The sequence below is a fragment of the Centroberyx gerrardi genome, chromosome 15 (assembly GCF_048128805.1).
Source record: "Centroberyx gerrardi isolate f3 chromosome 15, fCenGer3.hap1.cur.20231027, whole genome shotgun sequence".
Taxonomy (NCBI): Eukaryota; Metazoa; Chordata; class Actinopteri; order Beryciformes; family Berycidae; genus Centroberyx; species Centroberyx gerrardi.
Genome location: NC_136011.1, coordinates 28,242,447 through 28,258,431, shown reverse-complemented (window position 1 = coordinate 28,258,431; position 15,985 = coordinate 28,242,447). Strand labels below are relative to the sequence as shown.

At 42.4% G+C, this 15,985-nt stretch overlaps 2 protein-coding genes across 2 annotated transcripts in view; both read left to right on the top strand.

The window, feature by feature from the left end:
- The window catches only part of slc22a15 (solute carrier family 22 member 15), a 438,052-nt gene that overhangs the window by 231,694 nt on the left and 190,373 nt on the right, over nucleotides 1–15,985 (top strand). The window lies entirely within an intron of this gene.
- LOC139911149 (protein phosphatase 1 regulatory subunit 3C-B-like) lies at nucleotides 4,214–7,062 on the top strand. The gene is made up of 2 exons (XM_071898655.2): nucleotides 4,214–4,374; nucleotides 4,839–7,062. The coding sequence occupies exons 1-2, from the start codon at nucleotides 4,361–4,363 to the stop codon at nucleotides 5,875–5,877; spliced, it is 1,053 nt and encodes a 350-aa protein (XP_071754756.1). The 5' UTR covers nucleotides 4,214–4,360; the 3' UTR covers nucleotides 5,878–7,062.

The window sequence follows — 15,985 nt, the reverse complement described above, 5'->3', positions numbered from 1 at the left end:
TGTGTGTGTTATGTTTGAATTTCTGGTTTAGCAATATGTACACAAGTATTTCATGCCAGTTAAGGTCATTTAATTGAATTGAGAGAGAGAGAGAGAGAGAGAGAGAGAGAGAGAGAGAGAGAGAGAGAGAGAGAGAGAGAGAGAGAGAGAGAGAGAGAGAGGGGTTTATACCAGAAACGAGCGAGAGACTGCTGGGAAACAGAGACAATCTTTACTTTACCATACTTAACCAAGTTGAAAACACAGTTATGAGTTTGATTTACACACACACACACACACACACACACACACACACACACACACACACACAGAGGTTAGCCTACTTATCATCAGCCCTTACTGGTTTTTGAATGATTTGTACAACCACATGTTCTCAATTCTGGTTTTGCTTTATTCTAGATATTGATGATTGTGTTCTGCTTCATGTTTTCGAACCAAATCACCGATCAGCTCTGTGTTTTGAAGGTAGAACCTGCTGTTTGTTGGTTTCAGGTAATTCACTCTTTGTAAACTGCTTTGGCAATATGATTTCTTATAAACAGTCGTGAAAATAAAGGAAGTGAGTGGAGAGAGAGTATAGCTGTTTATTGTGCTTTCCCATTTCAGTTGCAAAACTCTCTGAAGCAACACTCAGTGAACGAGTGACATTAACCGACTCATGCAAGCCTGTTTTTCCCTTTTTAAAATAACTTTATTTAACTTTATTTTACCAGATAGTTCAGCTGGGAGGCCCGGCCAAGCTGTTGAGCAGTTTATGTTCGTCGTCCCGGTTTCATTTAACGACAAAATAGCATTTGAAAGCAACACTGTTTAGCAGCTGACTTGGAAGTCCCAGATGTCGGACTTTCCCAGCAGCACTTGAACGCGGCATAATAGTTATAAAAGCGTAATAGTGGCTAAAAAGAAATTAAATTGTCACATGTTGGAAATCCCAGATCCAGATCATCACCAAAATCTAATCAACCGACAAATAAACAACATCCAGTCAATAAACAACAACAAACTGACATGCATGTGAAATAACGTGCAAGTATCTAAATTTGATTGGCTTAAATTTCCTGATAGGATTTCTGAACCAAACTGATCATGTATTTGGTAGAGACTCATTTTTTTTAAGCCTAGGGTTAGACTTCTTTATCATAACACACTGTATTTGTACATTATGTTTGTTTGTATGTGTGTATGTAGGCTATATGTGTTTTTACGTGTATGTATGCATGGATGTTTCTGTTTATTTGCACATTTCTGCTGTTTTATTCTGTTTTTATGTAAAGCACTTTGAACTGCTTTTGTATGAGATGGTGCTATACAAATACATTTGAATTGAAATTGAATTGAAAATATGTATTATTTATAAATGTTATTGTTATTGTAAAAACATGGAAAACAAACAGGGTCATTGATATCGATGATTTTAATTGTTTACCTTACTGCCTTTTATAGCTTTTATTGTTTTATTGTCTCCAAAGCGCTTTGTGGCTCAGCTGCTGTATAAAGAAAATGGATTCTGATGCAACCTCAGGGTGATTATTCAGATGGATGTTGGTACAAGGCTGAGATAAATAGTGCCTGTTGTCTCTATGACCATGCGTGACTGGCGTGTTCATAGCGTGAGTCTAAAGTCTCCCCGAGGATGATGGAGCAGCACAGAGGCTTCGCTGAGGGGGAAAACCCTCCGGCGGCGAAACTCTGTCGCTAGAGGAAAAATCCTTCCACTCTCACCTGCCGTCCATCCGCTCCTCCGACCTGGGGTTTTAAAAACGTAAGAAACGAGCCTGTAGCTTGTCCTGATTAAAGGGAAACATATTTGTCATTAGATACAAGTTTCTCACAAATCACTTGAAGTCAAATGGTGTAGTCAAAGGAAAAGTCACAGAGAAAAGTTGAATTTCTTTATTCATGACATGAGTGTTGTACTGTTTTGGAAAGAGGGGGAGTTGGACTTTCAGAGTCAGTACACCACATGTATTTTGTCCCAACAAGGTCTGATTACAAAACGTTTGAATAATAGTTTCATTAAAATATAAGCTTTATAAATACAAGGGCCAGCCGCTTTTCAAAGGAGCTGGGATAATTTTCTCATCACTCCACAACCACGTGCCTGATATCTTATATTTTTTTCCTTTGTTTCAACTCCATTTACTCTGGAATGGTAATAGTTTAGGTTTACTGACAATAGATCCATATTCTTACCTATCAAAAGGAGGCCAGAACCACGCATATAGGCCTTATAGTAGTGGAGCTTGGGTCATTTTAGGCGTTTTTTTTCCAGATTTTTGGCTATAGGGTCTAAGTAGTTAAACATGTTGAAACGCCACATCATCTGTAGTGGATTTAGATGGAAACCAGCCCCTCCAGTCAAGCCTGTTATTTAACATACAGGGGATTTACAAAACTATGAGGATCACCTGTTCTTTCTGTGAGTCAGACTGAGCAGGTGAATCCAGGTAAAAGCTTATTTTTTCCTGTGAAGTCATACTGCCAGTGATGAAAGGAGAGATGGATGTGAAGCAGGGGAGACTGAACTGGACACTGATGAAGCAACATGTTGGCCTGACCCGTGTGAGTGTTTTTACCCTGTAGACGCATTAAAACCAGAACGACAAATCGTCTGAGGTCTTATCAAGAGACAGAACGTCGACAGATCTCACTTAATGTTCTTTTCCCAACATAAAAATCAAAGTCAAACGGTAGAGAAAGTTAATCAGCCTCATCTCGGACCCTGTATACATCCCAATGTTTCACCCCCCCCCACCCCCGCCCCCGCCCCCGCCCCCTCCAAATAAAGTCGACTCTGATCCGTTTGATGTTTTTGGGGATAATGTTTAACCCATAGCCATGGCCCGAAAATCAATGAGGCCAATAGTTAAGCTTTAAATATAGCTGCTTTGTCAACACAAGTCAAAACAGCAATCGACGACGACGACTGCGGCCAAACAAGCCGAAGCCCTTGACTTCATGAGTCAACTTTAATATAGTTAAAAGCTTTTAATCTTTTGGCTTTAATCTATTTTCAGTGAACATGGTTTGGTCTTAGCGTCAAGCCTCTGCCCTGATCTGCCTCGACATCTTCACATCACGAAGAGCGCATTGGAAATAATAAGAGTTCACTGTGGCATCCTTAATTATTTTATTTATACCTAAGGTGTTAAAAAGTTGTCAAATGCATCAAATCAGATCAAATCAAAAGACCCTTGTTATATAACGCACTACAAGACACGTTTATCCACAATATTTATGGAGTTTGGATAAAAAAACAGTCAGTAAAATAAACACTCTCATCCTTTATTCTAATTCTTTAACATTAGAATAAAATAGCATTCTCATCACCAAACTTCTGTATCCTTTCTGTCGCCTTTCTGTTGAAAGTAAGGGATTGTGTTCCTAAAAGCATCTCACACTGACACTTTATTTCTTAAAGTATGGTTCAGGACCTCGAAATGGGCTGTGATCTTTCTTCTTGTTGATTCCCAAAGAGCCAGAGAACTGAAACAGAGCTTCATTCCAGAAAGTGAAATATCCAAAATGTAACATAACAAAATGAGGGACTGCACAAAGTCAAAATAAATGATGGTACTATGTAAAAGATTGCATGAAATTAAAGTCGTTGGCTGACAAAGCCTCACTTTTCCTAAATGGATTCACAGCATTTTAGAAGGAAAATCTTTCGTTTTAGGATAAAAAAAGAATCTCTGCACTGGATTAAAATTGTTCTTCCTTCCTTAAGTCACTGGAACAAGAATAATCTTATTACAGAGTTTGTTTTGGGAAATCCCAGTTAGAAAAAGTCCAAGAATCTCTGCCCTGGATTAAAATTTTGATTTTTAGTAAGTCAGTGGACCAAAAATAATTTTATTGCAGAGTTTGTTTTGGGAAATCCCAGTCCGGGTCCGAGACAGAGGGCTGTAACAGCAGCAATGCAACAATGATGGTGAGTAATCTGAAGATCATCTCTGACACCAGCAGGGGTCCATAATGCGTCTCAAATAGCAACCGTGTCAGCTTGAGGCATCCCAGCCATGGAGCGAGTGCATGCTCAACACGCCCCCGTCAGCTGGCCCGCACCCAGGCCGTGTCTGCGCTGATTGGCTGGAGGCAAATTCCAGAAACTTCCCATTGGCTGCTCGAGGAACCACCTGACCGAATATGCAAATCGTCTCTATGTGGCAGTTGAAATCCCTGACTTCTGAGCGCCCCGGCACTGAGAGGGAGGAAGAGAGCAAGAGAGAGGAAGAAAGAGAGCAGGAGAGCGACTGCAGAACTAAATCATGCACTTATAGCAAAAACTCTTAATAGAGATTTGAGGGATTGGAAATTTTCAAGAAGCTCCTCTTTTTCTTTCTTGTCATTTCCTTATTCCATGAGTGCTGCAAGGTAAGGAAACTAGAAGACTTACAGTTACAGTTTTGCAGAGCTGATGCATGTCATGTCTAGTTTGAGAGGAGAAGATTGAACAACTGTGTCACTGTGATAGTGTTTCCAGGCAATGTGTAACTGTGCTAAAATGTACTCTGCATAATCATGAAATTAGAAACCAGAGGTATGTTTTGCTAGAAAAGAAAAGAAAGAAAGGAAAATCATGCACCGTCACACCTTTTGCAGAAGTGACCGAGTTTCATTCACTGGGAACTTTTTTGAAAGTCAGAGAAGTGAAGCCACTTTCTTTAAACATTGCATACAGAAGCCACTGTTCTAACTTCTCCCCCCTCTCTCTCTCTACCTCCCTCCATTTCCCTCTCGCTTTACTTCTCTCTCTCTTGTTCTCCTCCCTCCCTCCCTCTCCTCTCTCACCTCCCCCTCCCTCCCTCTCTCTGCTTCTCTACCTCTCCCCGCCTCAGCGTCCTCCAGTCGTTCAGTCCGTCAGCGATGCCAGGCCCGGTGATGCCGATGGACGTGGCAATGAGATTCTACATCAGCCACTCTCCCCCTCCCCTCCGCGGGTTCCTCAGCTCGTACGAGGACCTGCACCGGGCCAGGAACCGCGTCAACCAGACCCAGAGCCACGGCCGCCGCCAGCAGCTCTACAAGCCTCTGAGGCCTTGTCTCAGCACCCAGCAGAAGGCCGTGGACGATGGCGGCCGCGTGGGCTGGAACAACGCCAAGGCCGGCGCCAACAAGAAGCGGGTGGTGTTCGCCGACTCTAAGGGCATGTCGCTCACCGCCATCCACGTCTTCTCCAAGTTCGACGACGAGCCGTACCGAAACAGGAGCTGCGGGGGAATCACGGAGGAGCTGCAGTTCGACATGTCGGACTTGGAAAACGCCACGATGGATCTAAAGATCAACTCGGTGCGCAGCCTGGCGCTGGACTTTAAGCAGCCGTCGGCGGACTACCTGGACTTCCGGAACCGTCTGATTAAGAACTCGGTCTGCTTGGAGAACTGCTCCCTGCAGGAGCGCTCGCTGACCGGCACCATCAAGGTCCGGAACGTCGGCTTCGAGAAGTCGGTGCACGTCCGCGCCACGTTCGACTCGTGGGCCAGCCACACCGACGTCGACGGCACCTTCATGAACAACGTCTACGGCTGCCAGGACACCGACACGTTCGCGTTCGTCATGGAGCTGCCCGCCCACGTCCCGCCGCAGAATCGGGTCGAGTTCTGCGTCTGCTTCGAGGCCCAGGGCCAGACGTACTGGGACAATAACGACGGCAAGAACTACACGCTCAAGCACGTCGGCTGGAACGGCGAGGACCTGAGCGCTCTGACTCGGCCTCCGACCTCTGTTGACCAGAAGAAACCATCGGAGCACAAAAACGGGGGAGTTAAGCTGCTGGATCTGGAGTTCGATCAGTTCGGCAGCCCCCGCATGTCGAGTGGACTCTTCCCTGGCTGGCAGAGCTGGGGTCAGATTGATAACAGCGTGCCTTACTGGTGAAAACATCAGGAAGTTTGCTGAAGCGGTACCGGAAAAAAAGATGAGAAAAGATGCTGACGGGGCATTCAATATGAAAACAGCTGTGGCTTTGAGCTGGGGTTGGCTGTGAGCCAGAAACTAAAATGAAGCAGACAAACAAAGCCCTTCAAGCAGACTTGATAAGAGGAAGTGCAGAACTCAGACAGAAACTTCACTAATGTGGTCAACCGACCTCCACTTTGCTGTAATGTGGTCATGTGGCCTGCAAGACATGATGAACTGTGATTGGAGGAGGGATAATCTGTCGTGTTTCACATATTGCTCTTCTGTAAAGTAGTGAGGTGCCTTCTCAATACTTCCTGCCTGTTTTCAATCCCCACTAAAACCCAAACTATCTAGAACAATCCATAGCCAATGTAAGGCCGATGTAACGTGTGATATGCACTGATTGAGATTTCCCTCTCGATGTGATACATGTAAACTGAAATGGTTAAAGTGGCGCTGATAATAATTCCTTCATATTGAAGGGAATGTACGGGGAGTGCATTGCGCCAAACTACTTCTCAACCGAAAGGAATACAGATAATTCATTTCAAATGAAAAATGAGCACTAAACTTTTGCACCTTCAGCAGAAATCACATTTGATTCAAAATGGCCTTAATTTTAATTTGAGTCGCGTAGCCCTTCCTTTCTTATCGTGTACCTTGTACATGTATATTAAGTATCTGATGCAATATATTTGGATGATGAAATTCTGAGGTAACTTTGGTAACGGCACAACCAAGGAACTGAGCTGCTGTCAACAGTTGTGTCGTGAGAGACTCTGCACGTGATTGGTTGTCTTCAACAAGGAAGAAGTATGTACATTAATATGGTTCTGTCAATGATGGACGATATAAAAACATAATGAATTTATATCCATGCTGATGTCCAAGATGATGGAAATGCAGAATGTTTGTGATGTGAAATTCGAAAGCCGAATGCTCTCTATTTGTTTCCACAAGTGCAATTCTGTGACGAGTGTGTGTGTGTGGCTGGAATCGAGTCTGAAAGAAGATATTTTTCTTACTGTGAACTGAGGATAGTTCTGTGCCCCGGTATTTGTGTTTCACTTGAAGGTGTGTGTGTGTTGACATGCACACAGGTGTGTGTGTGCAGAACCATGTATTTCCCTTTCAGAAATAAATTTCTATATTTGTGCTAAACTTTCATGACTCCTGACCCGTTTGTCACAATCATTTTCAGAGTCGTTTTTCATACACTAAGTTTATTTATTTAATTAATTCCTTACAAACCTTTCACTGATGAAAGAAAACAGGCAACTGAAACCCAGTCGTAGTAATATAAGTTGTAGTAAAAGTATAAATAGTAGTAATAGTAGTTCTAGTAGTATTTGTAGTAGTAGCAGCTGCAGCAGTCTCCTTAAAACAAACTTGAATTTCTTCTGTCCTTTCCAAAGGGCTTGCTGAAATACAGTATGTTGCACACACACACACACACACACACACACACACACAAATGGTGAAAGGTGACTCCAGTCTTGTGACGCTGTGGCCGGGCATCAGTCGGTCAGTTTATGTTGTCTAGGTCAGTGGTTCTCAACGTGGGGTCCGGGGACCACTAGGGGTCCTTGAGGGGGTTCCAGGGGGTCCACAGCAAACTGATGAATTGTTAAACTTCACCATTATTTAATTTAAGTTAACACAATTAGAAAATATATTTGATCCTACTTTGACTGTTATCTCTCTACCTACAATACAGATAGTCAAGGAATTCTGGAGCAAATCATATCTGACAATAAAAATATTCTCAGATTTGGGTCCGAGAGACAAAATCTCTAATGTGGACTAAATTAGGGTCCTTGATATGAAAAAGGTTGAGAATCACTGGTCTAGGTCACCAAGACACATATAGGCCTACAAAGTGCCAACAAGGCCAAAATTAATTTTCAACCTCTCACACACTTGCAAAAATCGTTCTCACATAACCAGTTCTACCTCTCACACACATAAAAACAATCCTCATACACACTATTCAACCTCTTAGGTTCACAAAAATGACTCTTGCATGCACAAATATCATTCTTGTGAGTTCAGATTATGTGTGACTGTTGCTGTATGATGGATTTCCTCTCACTTTCAGGACAGCGAGAAAGAAACTGACGTCTTTGATGAGACTGGATCCCTTCAATATGTAAGAACACACATCCTCGAATAGTCCGAACAAACTGTGTGGTTGCATGTATTTCAGTACGCATATGTGTGTGTGTGTGTGTGTGTGTGTGTGTGGGAGGGGGTGTGGGGGTGGGGGGGTGGGGTAGAGTACTTCCACAAATATCCATCCAGTCTTCATTTTCTATGAAAACGAGTGTAAAAACAGCCAATGGGGAGAGATACTTGCACTTATTTCCAATGCAATCAACTTTATTGTAAGAATTTTCTTGAATAAAAAGTGTCATTTTCTTGATTTTAGTACAGTGATCTGCCGTATTCTGCCTGGTTTCAACATACTGACACTTCAACGTAAAACTGCATTAGAAACAAGAGTTAAGTCAGAAAAACAAGATTTTAAAGGTGTAAAAAGGTCTATGGTTGGGGTTTGTCCTTTTCATTCATTGTTTTATAATGCAGGTGTCGTGAAGCCCTCTGAGACTGTAATAATAATAATAATTTATTTGTATAGCACTTTTCTAAATACTCAAAGACTGTAACTGTGATTAAGCGCCATACAAATAAACTTGACTTATAAGCAACTTTGCAAGAGGCAACTTTGCACTTTGACAACATTTGAAAGTTTGAAGGACTTCATTACCCAGAGTAATGAGGTTCTAATGAGGTTCTTTACTGAGGTCAGTAAACTAAACGTCTTCTTCTTGGAGTGTGGTGGAGGCGGTTTGGTGAAGAGGTTCAACCATCGTTTGAGACACTTCTGGATTTCACTGTTAAGTTTTGATTCCTCACATCCTGTGCAACAAGGATTTTTCCTGACTGACCACACGACAACAAAATTCTTGGGAAAACAGGGCGAAGCTATATGGTGTTTCAATTCGTGGAGATCGGACGCTTCTCGGTCGCAGCCCAAATTTTTTTGATTTACGCTGGTAAGACGAGTGTATTTTGATTGATTGATTAATTTTATTTTTGGGTATAAATGTACAGGCAGTAGTACATCCCAGAGGATAGCACATAAAAGCGTACTTAAACACTTGTTTCCAACGTGGTCCTCGATGGAGAACAAAAAGAAGAAAAAAATGAAAACAGTACACAAAACATACAATATTACAATAATAACACAGTTAGGTATTAAGTACAAATTTATTTCACACTACACCTAAACTGAGCTACAAAGCGTGAAGTGTCTGTGGGAGTGTATGAGTGCGTGTGTGTTGGCATGCGCAAGTTTGTGTGTATGAAAAGTGTCAATTCTTAGTAATGCAAGTGGAAGAGTGTCTGTGTGTGCATGCTAGTCTAGAGCCTGACAAGGTAAACACATTTTTTCCAGAGATGGGCTCTGACCTGACTACTAAAAGCATTTTTGGATGACACTACCTTAACAGTCCGAGGCAGACTATCCCATAATAATACTCTGTATAAAAGAAAGAGCTCCTAGCGGCGGTGCTGTTCACTCCAGCCACCGTGCAAGAGCTGTACACTGGCTCTAGTGTTACACTCAGGCTGGGAGTGGACCATCCGAATTTGGCTGCTCAGATAAGCCGGGGCAGTCCCGTTTATGACACTGAACATAAAGGTTCAACTTGACCCAGTATGGGTTCTGGAGGGAGCGTTTTCACATGGAAGTCTTGCCTAGTGCAGCTTTAAGATGGAATATGAGGCTAAAAAGGCTAGCAGAATCAGTGACTTCTTTTAAATCACTTCTTAAAACCCACTTGCTTTTATGTGATGTCGTCTTTTTATCATCTTTTATCGGCTTTTTATCATCTTTCTATTGTCTTTTTACGTCTTTTATCTTAACTCTGTCTTAATTATATCTTACTTTTATTCTATTTTACTGTTTATTTTGGTTTTCATCCTACGATCCCTGTTTACTATTGTTTTATTGCCTTTTAAATTCATAATTTGAGTATTCTGCTTTTTTTTTTGTCTGTCAAAGCACTTTGTAAACTGTTTTTAAAGGTGCTATATAAATAAAGTTATTATCATTATTATTATTATTATTATTACTAAATGACTGTCTCATAATGTCTTGCAGGCAGCGGTGTGGTACGGCTTTGGGCTCAGACTGCATTTGGATTTTAGGAAAGCTAGTTTATATTTATATCTCTTGAACTGTGATGTCTCAAAAAGGTGATGTGGGTTTTGGATGCCTGTTGATGCAATAAAATATGAAATAAAGTAACCATCAATCAGCCATCATCAGCATCACTTTTCAAGTATCATTCATTTTAAAGAAAAAAACCAGAGCATTGACTCACTGCTATATGACTGCCAAGCACTTCAGAGCAGAGTAACGCATGCCGCTCCCTCCACTGTATATGAGGAATGAGAATAAATGAAGAGCACATCCTCAGACGCCTCCGGCGGTTTCATCATCTCAGATGTTATTGCCCTCGCTGCTCATGCCAGACTCATATTCAGCAGGAAGAATGCTTACTTTCTCTCTGGCATGAAAACAGGAAGGACCTCAGGCCGCCTGCAAAAAGCCTCAAATTCCTCCTTTATCAGAGTTTTTTTTAACCGTTTCAAGTCTGACTTAACTTCAAGTCCCCTGACATTTCTCTTTAAGGTAAGAAAAACAATCTTTTATCTGTCCACTCTTCAGCAGAACACCTGCCATTTGGTGGACACTTCCACCCAAAGCACCTTACGGCACCGTGACTGAACATTTTCATGGGAATTAAACCCCCAACCATGACAGTGTTAGTGCCAACTGAGATACACTAAACCTCTAAAACTGTTAAGTACCTTCACCTGTACAGGTAAAGGTATTATAACACAATTACTTCGACTGGCTTTGGGCCTTGACTGCTGGATTTTAAAATTAAGACAGAGATTCTGGAAATGTAAAAAAATGTCAACCCTGCTTCATATGGATAATAACCCTTTATTATCCTGAATTATTACACGGCTTTGTTGAATACTCGATTCTGATTGGTCAATTACGGCATTCTACGGTCTGTTATTTCTGAATAACAGTCCGCTGCTATGGACGCAGTTCTGATCACAGACTCAGGAGGACCTGGATCATATCAATCCGCAGAAAGAAATCTGGTAAATTTTGTTGCTTTAATAATCAAATTAACAACGGGAGCGCCTCTCCTAGTTGCCTATCGCTACATACTGACTTAAGCGATAAGCGGTAGTGACAATAGTGATATTGTTACCAGTTGTAACATTAGTAACAATTGTGTTTCCAGGTGTGTCAACTGCAAAGCCCCGGCAAGAAGGAAACGTAGAGATGAATGAGGACAGAAACGTCAACATAAATATTCCCAAAGAAGTCCCGTTCACCTTGTCTCACTTCATCATCGATGGAAACGTTCAGTTTAACGTGAATTATAACGCTAAGTAGGCTAATCTTAAGAAGGCTACAGAGTTTACGTTGCTATGGACGCAGTTCCAACCGTAGAATCTAACGGACTATTTTTTGTAGCGGAAGCAATAAAATCGTTTTTAAATCAATAAAATCATTTTTTGTTGTTATATTTTGTGTCAAATTATTGATTTCTTTAGTAAGTAGCCGTGTAATAAGCGGGATAATGTACAGCGAGTCGGTCATTTTTGCGAAATGAACCCCGACAGGGTGAGGCAGGACCCCTCTTCGCGTCGGGGTCCTGCATCACCCTGTCGGGGTTCATTTAGCAATAATGACCGGCTCGCTGTACATTACCCCTTACATATTCCTGGTTAGTGTAGTGATACAATAGCACTGCCAGAAGAAAAAAATCCCTCTTGCACCACCATGCAGTTTATTAAACCCTTAGCCTTCACCTGACTCTCCTATATTGGGTTCATCCCGGGTTCCTCTGCTCCTTAAACCTCCCAAGCAGGAGCGCAGCATCAAGTGGGATTTGAACCTGTGGCATCAGCAGAACAGGAACATACTGTATGAAATCTCTCCCGTTCCCCCTCCGACTTCTCCTCTGAAGAGAAGACATGGGAGAGAGGCGAGGGAAAGGCTTCAGGCGGAGATAAATGGTTGTGCATTTGATGAGCGCTACTCCAAAGCTACCTGCAATCCATTAAAAAGTACCAGAATTTGTCTTAATTTTGAGCTATAGATCTGCCGTAAAGGTGGGTGTCACATCTTTTAAACGGTGGATATCTCATTTTGGAGATGGTCAGATAATCCCAGCAGACTCCAGATGGATCCCCAGCTTCAGAGTGTGAGTCTGAACCTGCAGCGCTGATTACAGATCAGCTTCCCGACTCCCACCGGTTCTCACGTTTGGGGTTTTTTTCGGGGGGGAAAGTTGAAAAGCTCATCAGCATCTAAAAAGGCGGCTTCATCCCGGTCCTCAGACCGCCCTCGGGCCTCGGCTCACCTCCACCTGCAGGCCGATGGAACCACATTCCTTTAATACCTACAATTTCCTGACGGCTTTTTCATAAACAGCCTCTTTCTCTCCGTCCCTCTCTCTATTTTTCTGTTTCCCCATCTCTCCATCTTCATGTATTTATCTGTCTATATATCAACAATCCATCCATTCATTGTGTCTATCGCCCTCTATTTTCTTTTCTCTCTCTCTTTTCTTTCGCTCTCTTTGTTTTACATTCCTTCCCTCTCTCTCTCTCTCTCTCTCTCTCTCTCTCTCTCTCTCTGGTGCAACAGAAAAACCTTCTGGTTAATTCAGAAGGAATGCCTGCAGAGAATGACGGAAATACCGAATCATTTTACCGACAGCGTGTCCGCACCTGCGTTTTTTTTCCCTCCCTGGCACAGTTAAGGTTAGGGTTAGTAAGCTTAAGTAAGTCAGTTAGTAAGTAAGCAAGTAATCTTTAAGTAAGTAGGTTAAGTAAAGGTTTACTTAATACCTAGGGGCATTAAGTAAACCTTTATCGAAAACTATTGGCTACCAGTAGGAACAACATCAACTGATCGAAAACGATGCCTTCCTCTTTCTCTACGGTGGCCTGTAACTGACATAAATAATAAAGTCTCATTTTTACAATAGAGAGTCAGCTAGCTAGTTAGAGCAGAAAACCAACAGAGACGTCTAGTGAAGAGGTGCTGAATACTGGAATAATAAAACAGTTGAGAACGAGGCTTTTTAGCTTTCGTAGTTGAAATGTGTTGCGATGCCGAACACTCGTTCATTGCACTCGGTTGAACATGGGGTGTGTGTGTGGAGGTGGGTGAGGGTTTGGGGTGGGGGTGGTGGGTTGGGGATGGAGATTTTGTTCCGAAATAGAGTCCGATCCAGAAAGTGAGTTTTGAAAGCCAGAAATCTCAGCAGCTGGCCAAGGGATCATCAACCTTATCAACCCCACACAGATATATTATGACTATGGGGCAGTAAAAATGAACTTATTGCCCCTGCAATCAAGTTCAAGTTCAAGGTTGTTTACTTGTTTACATAGCCTTTTATCACATGCATGTCTCAACGGTGTTTACAGAGAATGAGCCAAACTAGATCAACTATCAACCACAGAACAGAATGATGCAAACAGGAAACAGAAAAAAGCACCAGAGCAAGACATACCAGCCACCTGTCCTACCCAGCCTAACCTAACCAGCTCCACCAGCCTTAGAAACTCAATGCAAAACACACACAAAAAAAAACAACACACTCGTTGGGACTCGGGACTCTGCTTGCCACTTTTAATCCTGCAACCAAATTTCTCAACTTAAACATCAGCAGCACAAAGTGAGTGAAAGATTTGACTGCATTTATTAGTCCTGCAGTCCCGCTGCCGGCCGGTAAACGTGGCGCCGGCGTCACGTGCGGCACTCCGTCCAGCCGGTCAAACATTAACGGAGGCCGAGCTTCAGCCAAGGCTTGACTGGACGAAAAATGATGAAATGAGGCCGAGAAGACAAGAAACCTCCCATGCAGTGACAGTAAGGTCACAAAAACAAACCCAAGTCTCTGTGACACTGAGTCAACCAGCTGATGTCAGTTAGGGACAATTCACTATCTGTATTTACAAGGATAATAAAGCTAATTGTCTGTGATCTTTAGATGACACTGATTATGGGTAAATATACAGTATATACATACACTGAAAAGACCTAATGAGATAAATAAATGAATAAGCTTTTGGAAGAAGATAAAGTGCTTTTAACCAAACCGGATCACCACAAAATGCTTTACAGAAAGATCACAAACAGATAAAAGCAAACAAACAATCATCATTTTAATTTTTCATGATGCCAGTTTCTGCGACGGTCTGCAGAAGCAGATCACATGACAGACTGCAGGAAAGGAAAAGGCTCTTTCTTGTTTTAATTTTAAAACAAATCACTTTTGGGCAACACAGGGACCAGGAAGGAGGAAAGTAGAACTGCCTTTGTTGGATTTATTGAGTTGGAGAATCTGTAACAACAAAAAAAACTGATTTGTGACCCGCAGAGCCGTGAAATGATGGGTCAATGACCAAAAGGTGTACATGTGTGTATGTGCATACGGGAATGTTTTTGTGTGTGTCGGTGTATGTCTGTGCGCATGTGAGTGAGAGAGAGAGAGAGAGAGAGAGAGAGAGAGAGAGAGAGAGAGAGAGAGAGAGAGAGAGAGAGAGAGAGAGAGAGAGAGAGAGAGAGAGAGAGAGAGAGAGGTCCTTTTGTTTTTTTTATTCAGAAGAAAAATGACACAGTTCACTGAGTTCAACTGGTTGAACTTGTCTGTCAGTTGTGTGTTGGCCCGTCAGTCGATGGTGCAATCAATGGGAACTGAGCAGAGATTAAAGGAATAGTTCACCCAAAAATGAAAATTCAGTCATTATCTACTCATCATACAACAGTCCCGGAGCGTCACAGCTGTTGTACGTTGCAGCTTTCTCCAAAACAACTGAAGTAGCTGAAGTTTTGTCTTCACAGTTCGAAAAATAACGGAAAATAACCATAAAACGGCTCCATGCAGCTCTTCCTGCATGATCCAAGTCTCTTGATGCCAACAGATCCCAAAGTGACTTGAAAACATGTAATATTTCAAATATCAATATATCATTGTAAAATTAATTGTGATACCTTGGATAATTACTGTAAACAAATGAGTCCATGTTGGAGCTGATTGGTCTCCTCTCTATCACACCAGTAGTGTTGTTAGTTCGAGTGTTTCTCCACATTAAGACTACATTTCCCATCAGCCCCATTTGGGACATTTCATGCATTCTAAAAAGGTTCTGTTATGGTCGGAGCCTAAAGAACCATTTTTTGGTGCTATAGGGAACCCTTTTTCTTTCTCTGTGGAACCCCTTCAGGATCAATAGAGGACAAACAATAAAGCAAAACAAGTCCATTACATGCACATGCACACGCACACGCACACACACACACACACACACACACACACACAAAGCCACCTGTCCTGACTGGTCTCTTATCTATCCGATCACGTGCCAGAGAGACTCAAAAAGGACTGTCCTATCTCCTGACCCTTGACCTATCATGCACACACACACACACACACACACACGGACAAGATGAACACATACAATCACTTCATTCAGGTGGCCTTCTGAAGTCAAAACACACACACACACACACACACACACACACACACACAGACACATGAATTCATGCACTCACCTATACAAACAGAAACTTCATTGTGTGAGCTTCCTACAGTCGAATCAAACGGACGTGCACTCGGACACGTAGGCATACACACACACACTTCCCAACACACACCCTCATGCACCCGAGTCACCGAGTTTCGTTAAAGAGAATTCACTCGTCAAAAGGAAGTGGTTTGTTTAGGGGAAGAGACACAAAGGCAGTTACTTCCGGTGACTGACGACTTAACACTTTTCATTCTCGCCTGTGCCGATCCTGTCCATTCAGCAGGGTGGAGGAAGGCCATTGTGACATCAATAAATCATCAATCAAATCAAACCAGAAGCCTGTCATTTTCCATTGTCTCTTTACCTTTGATCCTCTCTAACCACTCCTCCTCCCCGCTGCCCGCTCTGTCTGTTTACAGGATGTGTGGATGAGTGTGGTTATGTGTCT